Source organism: Mastomys coucha, unplaced genomic scaffold (assembly GCF_008632895.1).
Source record: "Mastomys coucha isolate ucsf_1 unplaced genomic scaffold, UCSF_Mcou_1 pScaffold20, whole genome shotgun sequence".
NCBI classification, from domain to species: Eukaryota; Metazoa; Chordata; class Mammalia; order Rodentia; family Muridae; genus Mastomys; species Mastomys coucha.
Genome location: NW_022196903.1, coordinates 120,393,432 through 120,410,304, shown reverse-complemented (window position 1 = coordinate 120,410,304; position 16,873 = coordinate 120,393,432). Strand labels below are relative to the sequence as shown.

The window sequence follows — 16,873 nt, the reverse complement described above, 5'->3', positions numbered from 1 at the left end:
ATATGGGGTCTCATGTAGGCAAGGATGGCCCAGAACTCATTATATAGCTAAGACTGGTCTTGAACTTCTGATCCTCCTGCCTCCATATCTGAGTGCGAGGATCCCAGGCATGTATTAGCAAGCCTGGTTTCTGCTGTGCTAGGGTTCCACGCACACTAGGCAAGTACTCCACCAACTAAAGGACACTCTGAGTGTCTACAAAACCATTCTGGATGAGTTCTATTTCCTGATGGGAATCTTCCAAGGAGTATTGTCCACTCGTGAGTATTCTTAGACACAGTGGCCTGCTGAATACCTACCATACACTTTAACAAATGGCATTCCCTTTCTGAAGCCTGACGTCTGTGTATATCACACTGTGTCTGTTTTGCCTCCAACACTGTACTTGTACACACTAGTACAGAACTCTGGTAACATCTGCCAAACACCTCTGCCTGCCTAGAACAGAAACATCAATGTCAGCATCCCCCATGGGTGGCCTGTTTGCCTAATGCTAGTTTTATAAAGTCAGGACTGGTTGAAAGTAAAAATAGAATGGTTTTCATTCTTTTTAAATTTATCTATCTAGTCTTTGATTTATTCTTGATAATCAGCAATTGCAGGAAAGCACATTTGTAGGATGGTATTTCTTAGCTATGTGTCTATACTGTGCGCACCAAACCCTCTCTCTCCACTTCTGGGAAAGCATTGAGGCCTTCTGCTCCACCCTCAGCACACCAGCACCACCACGGTTGGAAAGACACAGCTCAGTACCTGGAAGAGAATAGCTAGAATGCCGAGGTAGAGCAGCTGAGTGCAGTTACGAAGACGCTGCCCCGCTCACACCTCCTTCACATCAGAGCCATCCCGGGTATTACGAGCTGAATTCAACAGTGCTTTCCTGAGACACCTGATAACACAACCCCGCACAGGGGTGAAACATAGAGTGGCATGTGTCCAAACTGAGGCCGATCTGCACATCAGCGGGGCTCATCTATGAGAGACTCAGTGATGTGACGTGAAGAACCACCACAGGGGTAGCCACTGAAGAGGCAGCCATTTGACCTAAGTATCAACAGGAAGGCCACGTGGCTTCCTTTGCCTTCAGACAGTCACCAGCCAACAGTGACTTTCTCTTTTATCATCAGCTTGATCTTTAAGATAAAAGGTTCCCAATTCAGAGCAATCTCCAGGCTGCTTGGGTGCAGAGTAACTTAAAAGCTATAAGACAGGCACAGCATTACAGGCCTGCAGTCCAGCTACTCCAAAGGCTGAGGCAGGAGAATTGTGAATTTAAGACCAGCCCAGCAATACAGGGAGACCTCACTTCAAAAAACAAACAAAAAACAAAAAACAAAACAAAACACAGAAACAAAAGTTATAAAGAGCTTTACATGAACTCAAAACACACAGCCAACAGCACATATGTTAACACACAAGAACACAGAAACATGTTTTGAACAACAGCAGTGCTGCTCGAGAATCTAACAGTGCAGTTTTTATTGAGCTGCTTCTACAGAGAACAGGAGGGTTTACTTCATGCTTCAACACATCTGGGCTAATCCTCGCTGCAGAGCTGCAGACTGCACTGTGCCAATAGTCTAGGAATATTCTAGAAACACACGACTGGGAGGGAAAACATACCTGCAAAGTCTATCTTGTAGCTGAATTTGGAAGTAGTAAAGGAAATGGAGCCACAAGGGTTTGTTTTGAAGCTTTTTTCGATATCTTCACTGCTAACTGAACATTGAATGTTGGTATCCGGCTTTAAGACAAACCAGAAAGTTGCATTTACCAGCTGTTCACAGTGATAGCTTGGCCGCAGAAGTGGAGCTGAAGTCACAGTGACAGAGAATGAGGGATCCTACTGCCTGCTGCTCTACCTCCCACACACACAGGGAGAGGCACACCCAGACTGCTGGAGGAAAGTTATTAGACTCCAGGGGAAACAGCTACTGGGACAATGGTCTCTGTAACAGCCTTTTCACAAATTCCTCAGGATTACTCTAAGTGGCTCAAAGTAAACCTTTCACCAGTCTGGTAACCATAAAATGGGAGGATAAAAAAATCCCCCAACTACAAGTTCTTGCATGGGCATTCAAGAGTGGGGACTCTTGAGTGGGGACAAGCAGTACACTTTCTGTCCTTTAACAGAATATGGGGAAGAGCCATCTACCTCAGAGCTGTTGTGAGGACTCACAGGACGCATACAGTACCTAACAGGATACCCGGAGCAGGTGCTGAACTCGGACCTACTCTTCCCTCCCTGTTTCCATCAGATCAAGCCAGGTTCCATGACCCAGGCACGCTCCCTGTCTAAGCTCAGCACTGCTTCTGAGAGGTTAGAGTCAGGGGAGGACACAGGCTTCTAGCTCCTCTGCTTCCCATTAGGGCTGGTTCTTTCCAGTTTCCCATGAGCGTTACTACACACCAATGAGCCCTGGCCTGTGAAGCTTGGGGCAGGGTACCTGAAACATGTGCCACTTTCCACATTCCGCCAGGTAGAACCAGCCCCACTGTGTGTCCGATGTGTCCATGTCATCCACATCACTGTCGGTCTTCTTGGGAAAGAACTCCTCTGTCTTGTGAAACATCTTCTGGAAAGCCAGTGAGAGGTGGAGAAGGAAATAGCCATTAATGACCAATGTTGTTTCTATGGAACATTCTATTTCATTACCAAGAGCCAGATTCCAATGTCTCTTTCCCACAGTGACACATGATAGCTATCTGCATCCTGGCTCTGGAAGCAGCTTAACAAACACAGCAGGCTGATGATCCTCCTCAGGTGGGAAAGGTCAGTCGGATGACGATGAGCCCAGGAAGGAGCTCATGATTTGCCCATGGCCTTGTTAGGAGCCCTGCATCAAAACTGCTTAAGATCAGATGCACCCTGTTTTCTACTTCAGTCATCTCATTTAATGGCATGAAGAGACATTTCTAAAATGTGACATGAGGAATAAAAAAGGCTATGAAAGTAAAGAATAATACAATAATGTTTTAGTTAAAACATATCTATGCTTGCTCTCATAAACACATGGATATATGCATGAGTATGTACACCAACTCATGTACACAGCAAAGCTTGAACAGATATGATAACCTGTCCCAGTGTCCTCTAAGCACCAAGGTGACCAGAGTGCAAGTACAGCAACAGTGATAATCTCTAACTCTTACATGGCTCTTACTATGTGTCAAATGCTTGCCTAAGAACCATAGAGGTAACTTCTCTAGGCTTAATAACCTATATGAGACAGGTACTCCTAGTACAAATTAGGAACTGAGGCAGAGAGGTCGCACAATAGGGAGCTAAGCTCAGGCAGACTGGCTGCAGGGTCTGTGCATGTATGCAACACGTTTTGCTGCTTTATGCTTCATTACCAATGCATTTTTACAGTGCTGAGTATAACATTAACTGATGCGTACCTAATCTTTGAAAAAAAGAAAACTGACATTCTTGGGTAGAAATTGTGATGAGGTCATCAGAAAAGAGACCCAGTGGCTGATAAAAATGATTCAACTTCATTTGGAATTTGATTTCCTATCATCATTTTTAAATTATTCATTTAAATTTGTACAATGAGTCTAACTATGGCCTACCACCCCGAATGGGCCTGATCTCTGAAGCTGAGCAGGGTCAAGCCTTATTAGTTCTTGGATGTCAACGTCCCAGTCTAGACTACGACAGACAAGCTCTGTAGCCTCTTAGAAATGGGGATATAGAAAAATCAAAACAAAGCTCTGGGCCTAGTGGTGAATGCCTTTAGTCCCAGTACTCAGGAGCCAGAGGCAAGTGGATCTCTGTGAGTTTGAGGCCAGTTTGGTTTATCTAGAGAGTTCTAAGACAGCCAGGGCTACATAAAGATTCTCTTTCAAAAATCCAATAAATAAATGAATACATTTAACAAATAAACAAACAAATAATGAGCATGAGTTTCTCCTTGCAAGAACTTCTGCTGCAGCATGTCTGCCCATCACTATAGAGTACTTATGCTGAGTACTTCTGCTGCAGTGTGCCTGCCCATCACTTTAAAGTACTTCTGCTGCAATGTACCTGCCCATCACTATAGAGTACTTATGCTGAGTACTTCTGCTACAGCATGTCTGCCCATCACTATAGAGTACTTATGCTGAGTACTTCTGCTGCAGCGTGTCTGCCCATCACACTTGAATCCTTGCCATTCTCTTACCTTCTTTTCCCAGTGACCCAATGCTATCACTTTATAATGGATCTCTCAGAGGTAGGGGTGTGTGTGTGTGTGTGTGTGTGTGCGTGTGTGTGTGAAATCTGGTATAAAAACATCTATACTGGTCATATGCCAAAATATGATACCCTATACCTTTGGTTGTTTTTAACAAAGAATCTATATTGTTTGATAAGCTGAAAAATATTTTTATGTCATTTATAAGCTGCAGAAGCTGTAAGGATAAGCTTTCCTCATTTTGTCTCGATCACATTTCCCCACACAGAGCAGAAGCGGTAGTTCCTTGCTCACTGGTAGTTACTGTGAGTACCTGAGCTCTGGGAGGGGCTCATTTATTTTAATGTTTCTATCCATGCCTAGAAACTCTCCAAGGATTGCTTTTCTGATTATGCCCTTGTTTTCACTCCTTTGTGTCTTAAAAGCTGATTAGCTGCTAAGAAATGAAAACACAGAGTGGCCTGGGATTAGGGGCTTCAGGTAAGCATGAACCATTTACCTTGTGTGTCTTGACCAGATAATAAAAACGATGACTTAAAATGTAAAGCACTGTCCTGTTAGCTAGTCCACACTTCTGCTTTCTTCTTCCAGCACTGCTCACCCCGCTTGGCCATTTCACTGCAGGAGATAGAGAAAGCAAGCCAGTGGTTGGGGGGCAGGTTTAGTTTTTGTTTGGGAAATACTCTGAAAATTTGGAAACACAAGCTAGAAGCAAATACCTAAGATAATACTAGGCTACACACTCAGTATTTTCTGAAAAGGGACAGGGTTAAGAGAAAGGCTCCCTCCCATGGCTACAACATGGTATGTGCTTTGCCCTATGACTCTGTGCCTGAGCTGTCATGGCAGGCCAGTCTACAAGCCAGCCACCACAGCCCATGTCCCAGCTACTGAGGCTGGGGTAAGACTTGAGTCTAGGAGTTCAAGGTTAACCTGAGGAACACAGTGAAACAGGAAGGAGAGAGTGAGGGAAAGAGGGAGGGAGGGCAACAGGTAGGGAGTGAAAGGAACTCCCTGCCATAAATAGTTTTGACTGGCTAGGCCACTTCTTGGTTACCATTCTACTACATTCTCCTCCACAGCCTCAGGTATAGGAGAGAGATCATTATTTTCCAATTAAAATCAGGGAAAATACAAAACAGAAAATAATATGATTATTTTGTCTAGAATCATAGAGTGTACAGTACAGAAAAGGTTAAAGGAGTCTTTGAGGCCTGCTAGGATTCTGTCTCCCTCCAGGGGCCCACCCCACCGTCTCATTTCCACCGACGGCCAGTCCTCGGCTCCTCTGCTGCCAAGCTTCACAGATGTGCTAGCTTTCTTTCAAAAAATTCATTTCATCCCATAAAAACCATAGCATCTCTTATAGTGAGCTTCCCCTCCAAACGAAAGGCTATTCTGTATAATTTGGCTTAAATAAAATAATTTAGAATGCTGTCACCATAGTAACAACAGCTCTAGTTAGGACATGTCTACAGGTAATCAAAAGAACATATGCAAGCCATCCAACACAAAGGCGGCACTTAATGCATGATAGATGAATGGGCCAGTTCAATTACCATGCCACATCTGGCCTGATTTTCCTGTTCCTAACCGTGAGAAAATGACACATCCTGTGCAGAAGGCAGCAAAGAAGAAACAGCTACCATCAAGTGGCAAAGCATCTTTCACATTTTCAAATGTGCACACTGGTGGAGCCTGTCTCCAAGGCCATCCATCTGTATCCACAGCACCTGGGTACACTCCATCTGAACCATGCAACTGAAAAGCCACAGGACAGATGAGGTCAAGTCAAATCCTGGTCCATATCCCAGAACATAATGTTGCATTCCAGACTGATCACTTCTAGTAAGAATGTTACTACAAATGTAAGTTGTTTTATTAACATAAGCATATACGAGAAAGCCACACTTGGCGATAAAGACACCTTTGCCTCTCTAGAAAGAAGAATCAGCACTCGGTATCGTGGGACAGCTGAATTCCCAGGACTTGTGGGGCTGGCACAGGAAAAGACAAGTTCAAGACAAGTATGTTGGGAGACGCTGTCTTAAAACATCCACACTTCTGTGTATGTCCACAAAGTAACACTTGTTTATTTATTGCATATGTAGGCATTTATGAACACAGCACACAGATGCCATGGCACATGTCATTAGAGGTCATTAGATAACCTATGGACATCAGTTCTCTGTTTTCATCATGTGGGTCTCAGGGATGGAACTCAGGTCATCAAGACAGACAGACAGACAGAGACTGCAAGCATGCATATGCATGTTTCCAAAAGCTGCTACTAAATGCTGGTAAGGGGTGGACCTTCCAGACTAACAGAATAAGGACTTCTGGAAGTAGACCCTTCCCCAAAAGATCAGCTTTTCAACTAGTATGCTTTCGAAATCATTTAACTCTGGTATGCTCAGGAGGTTCCACAAGTGATGGAATACACATAAGAAAATGAACATCATCTGTCCTGCTGGCTCTTCTGTGCTCGGCCAAAGATGGCGCCCCTACACCTCCAGACTGAGGAAGGGTAGGCTGTTGGTGCTCGACATCTCCTCAGCCCACAAGACAGCTCTACTTCAGAAAGACAACAAAAGAAAAACTCCCTCTCCTAGTTCACACAAATGGTGGAAGGTCTATTTAAATGAGGGACCCAGAGACACTGTACCCTGACCGTCACCAGTCCAACTGGTTTCCTGAGAGAAGTTCCATGTCAAGAAGAGGAAGCCAAGATGGTGAGAAGCTGCTAGCTCCCTCACCTATTGCCTTCTCAAGGACTACAGTGTCACTCTTAGAAGAGGTTTCCACCCTCAACTGCAGGTGCAGTGATATGGGGGACCCTGCTCAAGGGCAAATGAACACAAGGAAGGAAGTCTACATCTCTGCCTGAAGGAGCAGCTCTATGTGAAAGAGAATAGAAGACCCCAAAACTAAGGGCATTCTGAGAAACTGAACAGCTTCATGAGAACCAAGGAAAGCGAGATGTGAATCGAAGCAGAAAGGTAGACCCATCAGATCATACAGAGAAGAGGAGACAGCAGGAAAGGGCCTTCTTAGAGCAGTAACTGATGGAGATGAAAGGACTTTAAGAGCTCTAGGCTTGTACCCATCTAGGAAAGAATGGAGCAAGATATTGAACAGACCTGAAAATGCTCCTGCAGATGCATCTATGCCCATCTACAAAGGAGAAACCAGGCAAAGGGCTTCACCATCACTCAGATAAACACTGACTACAGAGGAAGCTGGTCTGATCCATGGGCAAAGGCTATGCAGCAGGGGTTGGTTGTTGTTGCTATTTACTTAGTATGTGCTATGCATGCATCTATGTGCCTTGCACTTGTGTGTCATGGGTCATGTGTGGAGGTCAGAGGACAATTTTGAGTCATTTTTCTCCTTCCACCATGTGGATCCCAACAATCAAACTCAGATCATCAAGCTTGGCAGCAAGGCTCTTTAGGCCATTTCACCATTCCCAAGGATTAATTTTGTAAGTCAGTTTACAAAGCAATAGGTTTTGTTATGCCATTTTCATACAACAATTAAACATGTAGCTCAGTCACCCTCAACAGTGTGGAAGACTGAATACCCAGGTGTTTACACACACACACACACACACACACACACACAGACACACACAGAGAGAGAGGGGGGGAAGGGAGGGAGGGAGAGAGGGGGGAAGGGAGGGAGGGAGGGAGGGGAGAGGGATCGATTGATCCCAGGATTAGGTCCTCTTGGGAGTGATCCAAAAGGAAACCTCAGGAAACTAGTTCCTGGGTAAACAGTAATACCTCAAGCAAGCACCTCACCCCACCCCCGAAAGCCTCACTCAACCCCAAGAGCCGTCTCCCAGCCACATACAACCAAAGTAACAAGTATACACCTGACTGCTTAGGAGACTTCAGCCCAGCTCAAGCTGCAAGTGCTGCCTCAGCAGTTAGGACAGGAGGTGAGAACCAGTTCGAGGAAAGCTGCACTCAGACATAAGTTCAGCCAAGCACCCAACCCGCACACGATGATGGGGCTCAAACTCCAGCGGCCACTGGGAGAGGTCAGAATTAACCAAATAAAACGAACGGGGTTCAGACATGAGGCTATTTGCCTGTGATCCCAACACTCAGGAGGTGGAGGCAGGAGGATTGTGAGCTCAAGGCTAGCTAGCCCTGGTTGCATAGGGAGGCTCAAAATAAACAATTACTTTCACTGAGTACCCAGGTTTAAACTAACACACACTCTCACACATGCACAAGAATGTGTAAAACATGTAACTAAAAATAGGGCAATTAATGATGAAAATGTCTCACCAAACAGAGACCATCCCTAAAGAGATGGTGACTACACATGGTGGCAAGTCTCTGAGCCCGAGGCACAAAGTTGGAAAGTTTAAGGCCAACCTGGACTACAAAGCACATTCCAGGTTAGCCTGGACTACAAAAAAGAGACTTTGTCTATTAACTATCTAAAGTTAAAGAGATAGTATAACAGTAGCCATTCCTTTGGGAATTGCCCTCTGCAGGGTCATGTCCTCTCCCTTGTCTAGCATTGTAAATTCTGAAGAAAAGTCACACCTAAAGGAGTAAAACATTAACACTTCCTTGTTATTACTGGAACCCAAAACATCTGGTGGCCTTTAGATAACATCTGGGCATGAACTGACACAAAGCTTGCAAACTGCCCTGAGCTTTTTTTTTTTTTTAAAAAAAAAAAAAAAAAAAAGGTTTTTCGAGACAGGGTTTCTCTGTGTAGCCCTGGCTGTCCTGGAACTTACTCTGTAGACCAGGCTGGCCTTGAACTCAGAAATCTACCTGCCTCTGCCTCCCAAGTGCTGGAATTAAACTTGCAGAAGATAGTATCTGTCTAAGGAGTTGCTGGAGCTGGTTCTAAGAGTGGAGGCTGACTGTCATGATCTGGTGGAGCCCCTTTCCCTCTGCTCCTGGAACTGAAGGTTCACCCCCTTTCTCAGCACTCTGGTCTTGAATAACGCTGATACTTTTCCCAACAACTCAGCTCTCAAGCACTGGCTTTGGAGTGGCACGCAGATACAACAATGGGGATTATGAAAACTAGAAATTCTGGATTTGAAAGTGTTAACAGACAACAAGGAAAACTTACTAGAGGGGCTGACTCACAGAGTAAAGCCACCAGGAAGAGCAGTCAGCATGGCTGCAGAAACACGGGCAGGTACTCTGCAATGGGTTAACTAACAGTGGCACTGCCTCACAACAGGGGCCAGGCTGAGAAATGCACTTGTGGGCTTTACTTCTTTCTCCTAGCACTGAAGAATCTCTTCCTACCTTAGGACCTCTAAAGTAACTCCCAGGAAGGAAAGGGATCCCCACTCTGTTCCTGACCTTAGGGAGAAGTGTTGCGTCTTTCACTGAGATGTACGTCAGGAGCCACACATGTAATTTCAGCATTAGGGATACTGAAAAGAGGAGAAGGATTAGCTCAGAGCCAGCCTGGGCTACACGGCTGGATCTTGCTTTTGGATGTCTCCTGCATCTCTGAGGCATTCCTGTTTCAAGGTCAATGATTTTCTAGGACTCAGAGGTTGTTGAAGTCATAGGTGTTTATTACGGAACAAGAAAGAGAATATAATCAGCAAAAAGAAAAAAAAAAGCACAGGAGATAAAGTGCAGACAAAAGCGTGTGTGGGCTTCGGTGTCCCTTCCTAGAAGACAGCACACAGTTGCTTCTCAGAAAGCACTGCAGCCATGAGGTCCCCTGACTGAGGGGCAGGACTTCTGAGAATCACTAGATCACAGTCCCCATGTGGCTGGCCTCTGTGAAGCCCCACATCTCCAGGGAAAGCACAATATACCCCAGGCATGAATATCTGGACAAACTGGTGTAAGGAGGTACACACCTCAGACATGCTCCTGGGCTTCTTAAGTTCCAGACCATGACGGAGACAAGCTGTAAACACCTCTCTTGCATACAGTGAGTTTCCTTCCACCCCATGTTGCACATATAGTTTAAAAGAACCCCAACCTACAACTTCAAGGTCCCAACACTCCATTTTTAAAGACAGGATCGTATGCAGTTCAGACTAGCTTCAAACTTACTTACTATATTGTAAAAGGATAACTTTGGACTTCTGGTCCTGCTGCCTCCACCCTGCCAGCCCAAGGATTACAAGCATGTACCACCATGCCCAGTTTATGTAGTTTTGGAGACCCAGGCCTTGTGAATGTCAGGCAAGCTCTCTACCAATGAGCTCCACCCCCAGAGCCCCAATACTCCAAGTTTTAATACTGAGACGATCCTACCCCAGTTTTTACTCTTTCTTGACACTGAGGCCACCAAGGATAACTGAAGGACCCATTTGCTCCTATGCTTGAAACACATCCAGAGCTGTTTAATACTGTAAGACTGTGTAGCTTGACAGAGCACTAGAGTCTTCAGGGAGAAATCTTCCTATGGCATCTCAAGCTGTGTTTGATCGTCAGCCCAAAACACCTCACGGAGCAAGCAAATGTAAGTCTGGACAATTGGCACTCAGGACATGATACTTTAATTTAGTAAAACACTCAGTAGGGGGGAAAAAAATCAAAGCATCTGGGTTTCACCTATACCTTGGGCTATCCAGAATCAATTAGATACAGGCACGTTATAAGAGGCTACAAAAATGCCTTTTTCAATAATAAAAAAATTAAGTGAATTCTATTATCTAAAATGTAAAAATGCTAATCTACACCAAATAGAATAGTACACATATGTGCGCATAGTACTTGAGAGGCTGAAACAGGAGAATTGCCACAAGTCTGAGGCCAGCCTGGGCTCCAGAGATCTTTTCTCAAAACAAAGCCAAATGGCAATAATAATAACATGTATACATACATAATGTTGTTATTTGCAAGAGAGAAAAATATTTACAGAACGCTTTTCCCAGGATCTTAGGGGCTAAAATGCCTATTTCAATTTCCAGCTCCCGTCATGACTTTAGTACTGGATGCCACATGGGCATGTGTAATAGACTGCTACAGGGTCAGGGTTCAGAAGGCTCAAGGGCACAGCACCTACATCAGTCTCTTGGCTCACAGTGGTGGCAGGTGACAATGATGAAAGCACCTACAAGAACAAGCAAGCATCCCCAATGAGAAGCAGAAAGGACAGGTAGAATCAGGCTTGATCCTTTCTTGCAAGACCTCAAGGTGCTTATGAGAGCTTCTCCATACCCACAGTGACCTACGAAACTCCTACTAAGCTCTGCCTTTTAAAGTACCCACTATGTCCCAATAGCATTGAGGGGCTAGGAGACAGACTCCTTAAATGGGCAGACATATAGGGAGAGGAACCATAACAATGTAATAAAGATGAAGAACTTCCAAGATGGGGCGACTTCTTTCTCACCCTCCTGACCTGAGACAACAGCATGGCAGCTTAAGACCTTGTTGGCTTTTACTCCCACCCAGGGCTCCTGATGACAGATTGGTTCAACAAGTTCCAAGCCACAGGACATGGTACACACTGTTGTAGGCTATTCAGCTACCATGTCTCTCTTCAAATTTTATGAACCCCAAATTACACAAGACTCTTCAAGGTCTTTAAAACAGCCCAGCCCTAAACAACAGGCTTTGGCTTCCTGGGGATCCCCTCTACTTTGTGGGGAATCTTTCAGTGTCTTTGCTACATGTATTTCCTCACCATTAATAAAAGTTTTCTTTACCACTGATTGGGTCTGCTCCTTTCTGCTATGTCAGATTTTCCCTTGTGCTAAATGTTGAACTCCAGATTCTTCTTGGCTTTTAATTCTTTAACTGGCAGAGAAAACCCAATCAATCCCTAGACTAGTGGTTCTCACCCTTCCTAATGCTGTGACCCTTTAATATAGTTGCTCATGTTGTTGTGACTTCCAACCATAAAATTATTTTGTCGTTACTTCATAACTATAATTTGCTATGAATTGTAATTGTAACATAAATATCTGATATTCAGGATATCTGATATACGATCCCCAAAGGGGTCCTGACCCACAGGTTGAAAACCACTGTCCTAGACAGTAATACCATCACCTAGAGGACCAAGCCTTTAACACATGAACCTTTGAAGAACACAGTATGACTTCATCCAAATCATATTAATACTCCTGGGCTCAAAACACAGGTCAGTGGTAGAGCACTGGCCTGGTATGGTGAGATCTTGGATTCAATTCCCACCATCTAGCATCCATCATACAAAGTGTAGCTTGAATCCCTCTATTTCTCTTTCTGTCTCTCCAACACCACCTACCTAGTACAAAACATTTTCTCCTCTACTCTGCTCCATGGTAGGGCCTCTGACACTCTGCTCCACGGTAGGGCCTCTGACACTCTGCTCCATGGTAGGGCCTCTGGTACTCTACCCTGTGGTACAGCCTCTGACACTCTGCCCTGTGGTAGGACATCTGACACTCTGCCCTGTGGCAGAACCTCTGACACTCTGCTCCATGGCAGAGCTCTGACACTCTGCCCTATGGTAGAGTCTCTGAACTGGTCTTTAACAGCCTCTTGGCTTCTCCCTGTTCATGTTCTTCTGCTGCTTCTGGGAAAGCTTACTACAAGCTTCATGGCTTACAACAAGATTCTCCAACTTTAGAAGCTAAGCCAACAACCTTGGCTTACTGTTCCTCCCTTCCCTCCTAAGCCAGCACTGTGCCTCCTTAACTTTGCCTTGTTCCATGTCCTGGCACTTCTTTGCTCCTGTCTTGAACTTAGAAGGTCCCTTGTGATTACACCAGGCCACACCTGGGTCAAACAAGCAACTCTCCCTATTTGTCCTAGTTTGGTTTCTGTTTTTCAATAAACACCACGATCAAAAGCAACATGGGGAGGAAAGGGTTTGTTTCATCTCACAGCTTACATTCCATCACTGAGGGAAAACAAGGCAAGAGCCTGAAGCAGAAATTATGAAAGAATTACTGGCTTGCTCACAGGCTCATATTCAATTACCTTTTACACAGCACAGGCCCACCTGCCTAGGAACAGTACTGTCCAAAGTGGACTGGTCCTCCTCTATCAATTAGCAATCAAAAAATGCCCCACAGACCAATCTGATGGAGGAGAGTCTTTGAGAGGTTCCTTCACCCCAGGTATGTCAAGCTAATAACCAAGATTCACTATCATTCTATCTTAGGGAAAACTAACTGTTTCATTTTCATGCAACATGAAATTGAAAGTTCCAATCATGTTCCACAGAGCCAAGTACAGTTTGGCTTCCTCTTCCTGGGCTTCCTGTTCCATTCAGCCTCCAGGGCTTCTCCAGTGCTCTCTCCACTGCTCTACCTCCCAGCACTCTACATCTGGTCAGCTCTTGATCAGTATCTCTAACAGTCACCACCCTAACAGGACGCCCTCCCTGACTTCCCAGCCTACTCCTGAGCTTTTTCTACACTGCCGTTTGTTTTCCTTGATAGTTTTTTTTCCCCCCATAATTGGGCTTAGGGTTTAATCTGTGAATATTTATGTTAGGTTTGTCTTTCTCCATCACACTGAAAATCCATAAGGGATAATCATAACCCCTCAACAATCATTAACTGGTTGCTGGGTCAAAAGATAAGCAAGTGCTAACAAAGGTTATCTGAACAGAATATTTAGTTGTGGAGTGTGAGTTGCATAGACCAAAGATTTCAGCATTAGCGTTTTAGACTCAGCCAGTTGGCCACTCATTGCTCTACATGTCTATCACCCACCAAGTCTCTGCCTGAGGCCTAAATCTGCCACCCTTCCCACACTGAGAACTGTTAGGCTCTTGGGTGCTGTTCTGAATCTGCCACACCAATCCTGCAGACAGATGTAGAACTTCCCTATTCATGACCATGTGACAGGTCACTAGAAAAATGTTCTAGAAACATGAGTGTTGTACCACATGTAAGTCTGGGGTTGTTTGTAAATGAGAAATTCTTCCTTAACTTCTGACTCCCAGGGTCTTTCCTCACAGATCCTTTCCACTCAATGAATATCCTACATTCTGAAACCAGTCAGTGTTCTAGAACTAGAAAGCTCTAGATTTCAAATATGGGTTTGTACTTAGAAATTTTACGGGCTGGTGAGATGGCTCAGCGGGTAAGAGCACTGACTGCTTTTCCAAGGTCCTGAGTTCGGATCCCAGCAACCACATGGTGGCTCACAACCACCTGTAATGAGATCTGACACCCTCTTCTGGTGTGTCTGAAGATAGCAACAGTGTACTTACATATAATAAATAAATAAATCTAAAAAAAAAAAAAGAAAGAAATTTTACTAAGCTTTGAGCCTTAGTATAATGATGCACAAAGATCAGGATAGTTATTTAACAGTTCTCACAAAACCAAGTACTAGACAGTCCAAGTGCAACCCTATGCAGCAAGGCAGCAAAACAATGTAATTGCCTATGTTCTTCTGCTGTTGATGTTCCTGATCCAGGGCTTCTGTGTCATAACAATTACTTTGTTCTGAGTCTCAGCAAATTCAAGTTATCCTCTAAGCTTAACTAAATAACATGAGAGTAATTATAAAGAACGTCAAGAATCCTTTCTCGGCCTTTTGGCTAAGATCAAGTGAAGAACATCAAGAATACAGAGACAGCTATGTTATTCCTAGAATCCTGGGAGACCAAGCTACACCATTCAGGACATCCATCCTCACACAACCAACCTGTGAGTATGTGTAAAATGTACTTTCTGACTCAGGGGAAATAGCCCACAGGTCTGTTGCCAACGCCTACCCGTTCCTTGTCTTGATTTGAACAAGAATGGCCCCCATAGGCTCATATATCTGATCACTTAGTCACCAGGGAGTGCACTGTTTGAATGAATTAGATGGATTAGGAGTGTGCCCTTGCTGGAGTAGGTGTGGCCTTGTTGGAGGAAGTACATCACTGGGGGTGGGATTTAAGGTTTCTAAAGCCCATTGCCAGGTCTATCTATGTCTCTCTCCCCTCTAGAACTTCCTTCTCTCTGCCTACAGATCAGGATACAAAACTCTCAACCAAGGCCCAGCACTTGCCTGCATACTGCCATGTTCCCCACCTGATAATGGACTAACCTCTGAAAGTATAACCAAGCCCCAATTAATTGCTTACTTTTATGAATTAAATTGGTCATTGGTGACTCTTTTCAGCAACAGAAGAGCAACTAAGACTGAAGTTGGTGCTGGGAGTAGGGTATTGTGGTGAAAGCCTTGACCATGCTTATGTTATGGGAACGTAGATTTGGGGAGTTTGGATTAGGAAAGCAGATGAATGCTTTAATTGAGACTTAATGAGCCATCCTAGTAGGAGCATTGAGGATAGTACTGCTGAAAGCAATGTGAGCCTAGCTCAAGACGTTTCAGGGGAAGAACATTAGGAAGTGCCCTAGAGACTATTGTGACATTTTGGCAATTTGGATATTTACTGGATATTTTGCTTTGTGCCTTCATCTTAAAAAAAAAAAAATCTGCCTGAGGCTAAACTGGAAGAGTTTTGGATTAATGGTGTTGGCAGAGAAGATTTCAAGATAGCCTAGTAGTGACTGTGTTGTATGGTTATTAGTAATCACTCTTCCACAGATCTATAATGAAGAGGAGCAAGCAGGACAAAGAGAAACCTAAAACGTAGTTTGAGGAGAAAAGGGGCACCAGGGAATGTTTTGTTGGAGCCAAGTCCAGTGTTCATGGCGATAAAAAGCTTAAAGAAAAGCTTGATGCTACACAGAAAAGGAGTGGTGCCCTCAGGGAAAGACCCCACCCAGCTAAGATTCCAATTTGTGAAAATGAATTAAAGAAAAGATTAAGCAATGAAGGCATCCGTCATCAACAGAAAGCTGATGCAAATGGAACTGAAAGAGGGGGCCAAGTACCAGCCCCATTAAGCAGCAGAACTTGAGAGGTTCAGCCTCGTGGTTCTCACTTTAGAGTCAAGAATACAGAAAGGGGCTGTGGAATCTCCCTCCTCAGCTAAGGAAAGCTGTTGAGGCCAGGTGTGTGCCAGGGTGTCTCTGCATGGAGGCCCAGAGAGGTCACTAAGTGAAGCTGTGAAGGTGGAGCTTGGATCTCAGTGGGGACACTTAGAATCTGAAGAATCATGGGATACCTGCCAAGAGCAGCTGCAGACCCAGAGCAGAACCAGCCAAAACCAGAAAAGTGTGGTATAGGCAACAAAGCTGAAAGGAACTGGAGACCTAAGAGCCCTTGACATCAGAGGTAGTGAGGGAGAACTGGGAGTTTGTCCTGCAGGCTTTCAGTCTTGCTTTGGTCCAGCTTTTCCTTGCTATGCTCCGTTTCCTCCCTTTTGGAAGAGTAACATATATCCTGCGCCATTGTATGCTGAAAGTATGTGGTCTCCTTTCTTACTTTGATTTTACAAGGGGTCACAATTAAGAGAATGCTGAGTCTCAAAAGAGACTCTGAACTTTTACACCATGTTAAGCCTGTGATGGACTATGGGGACTATTGATGTTGGGCTGACCATTTTTACATTATGATGTGACTACAAGCCTATGGGGGCAGAGAGTAGAATGTAGTAATTTGAATAAGAATGACTCCTGTAGGCTCCTATATTTGACTGCTTAGTTACTAGGGAGTGGAACTGTTTGAAAGGATTAGGAGGTGGGGTCTTGTTGGAGGAAGTGTGTCCCTAGAGGTAGGCTTTGAGGTTTCTAAAGCCCAAGCCTGGTCAGTTGGTCTCTCAGTCTCTCTCGTTCTCTCATTCTCTTGTTCTCTCTCTCTCTCTCTCTCTTTCTCTCTCTCTCTCTCTCTCTCTCT

At 44.5% G+C, this 16,873-nt stretch overlaps 1 protein-coding gene across 8 annotated transcripts in view; it reads right to left on the bottom strand.

The window, feature by feature from the left end:
* Parp11 (poly(ADP-ribose) polymerase family member 11) overlaps positions 1-16,873 on the bottom strand; it is a 46,614-nt gene that overhangs the window by 17,846 nt on the left and 11,895 nt on the right. For 5 of the 8 annotated variants that reach the window (XM_031383521.1, XM_031383520.1, XM_031383523.1 and 2 more), the window contains 3 exons: positions 4,678-4,796; positions 2,448-2,576; positions 1,624-1,744 (listed from right to left, as the gene is read on the bottom strand). In XM_031383521.1, the coding sequence (XP_031239381.1) occupies positions 1,624-1,744; positions 2,448-2,573 (247 nt within the window). In that variant the 5' untranslated portion in view covers positions 2,574-2,576; positions 4,678-4,796. Of the gene's footprint in view, positions 1-299; positions 439-1,623; positions 1,745-2,447; positions 2,577-4,677; positions 4,797-16,873 lie in introns of those variants that run through there. The other 3 variants (XM_031383518.1, XM_031383524.1, XM_031383525.1) reach the window with 3 other exon arrangements.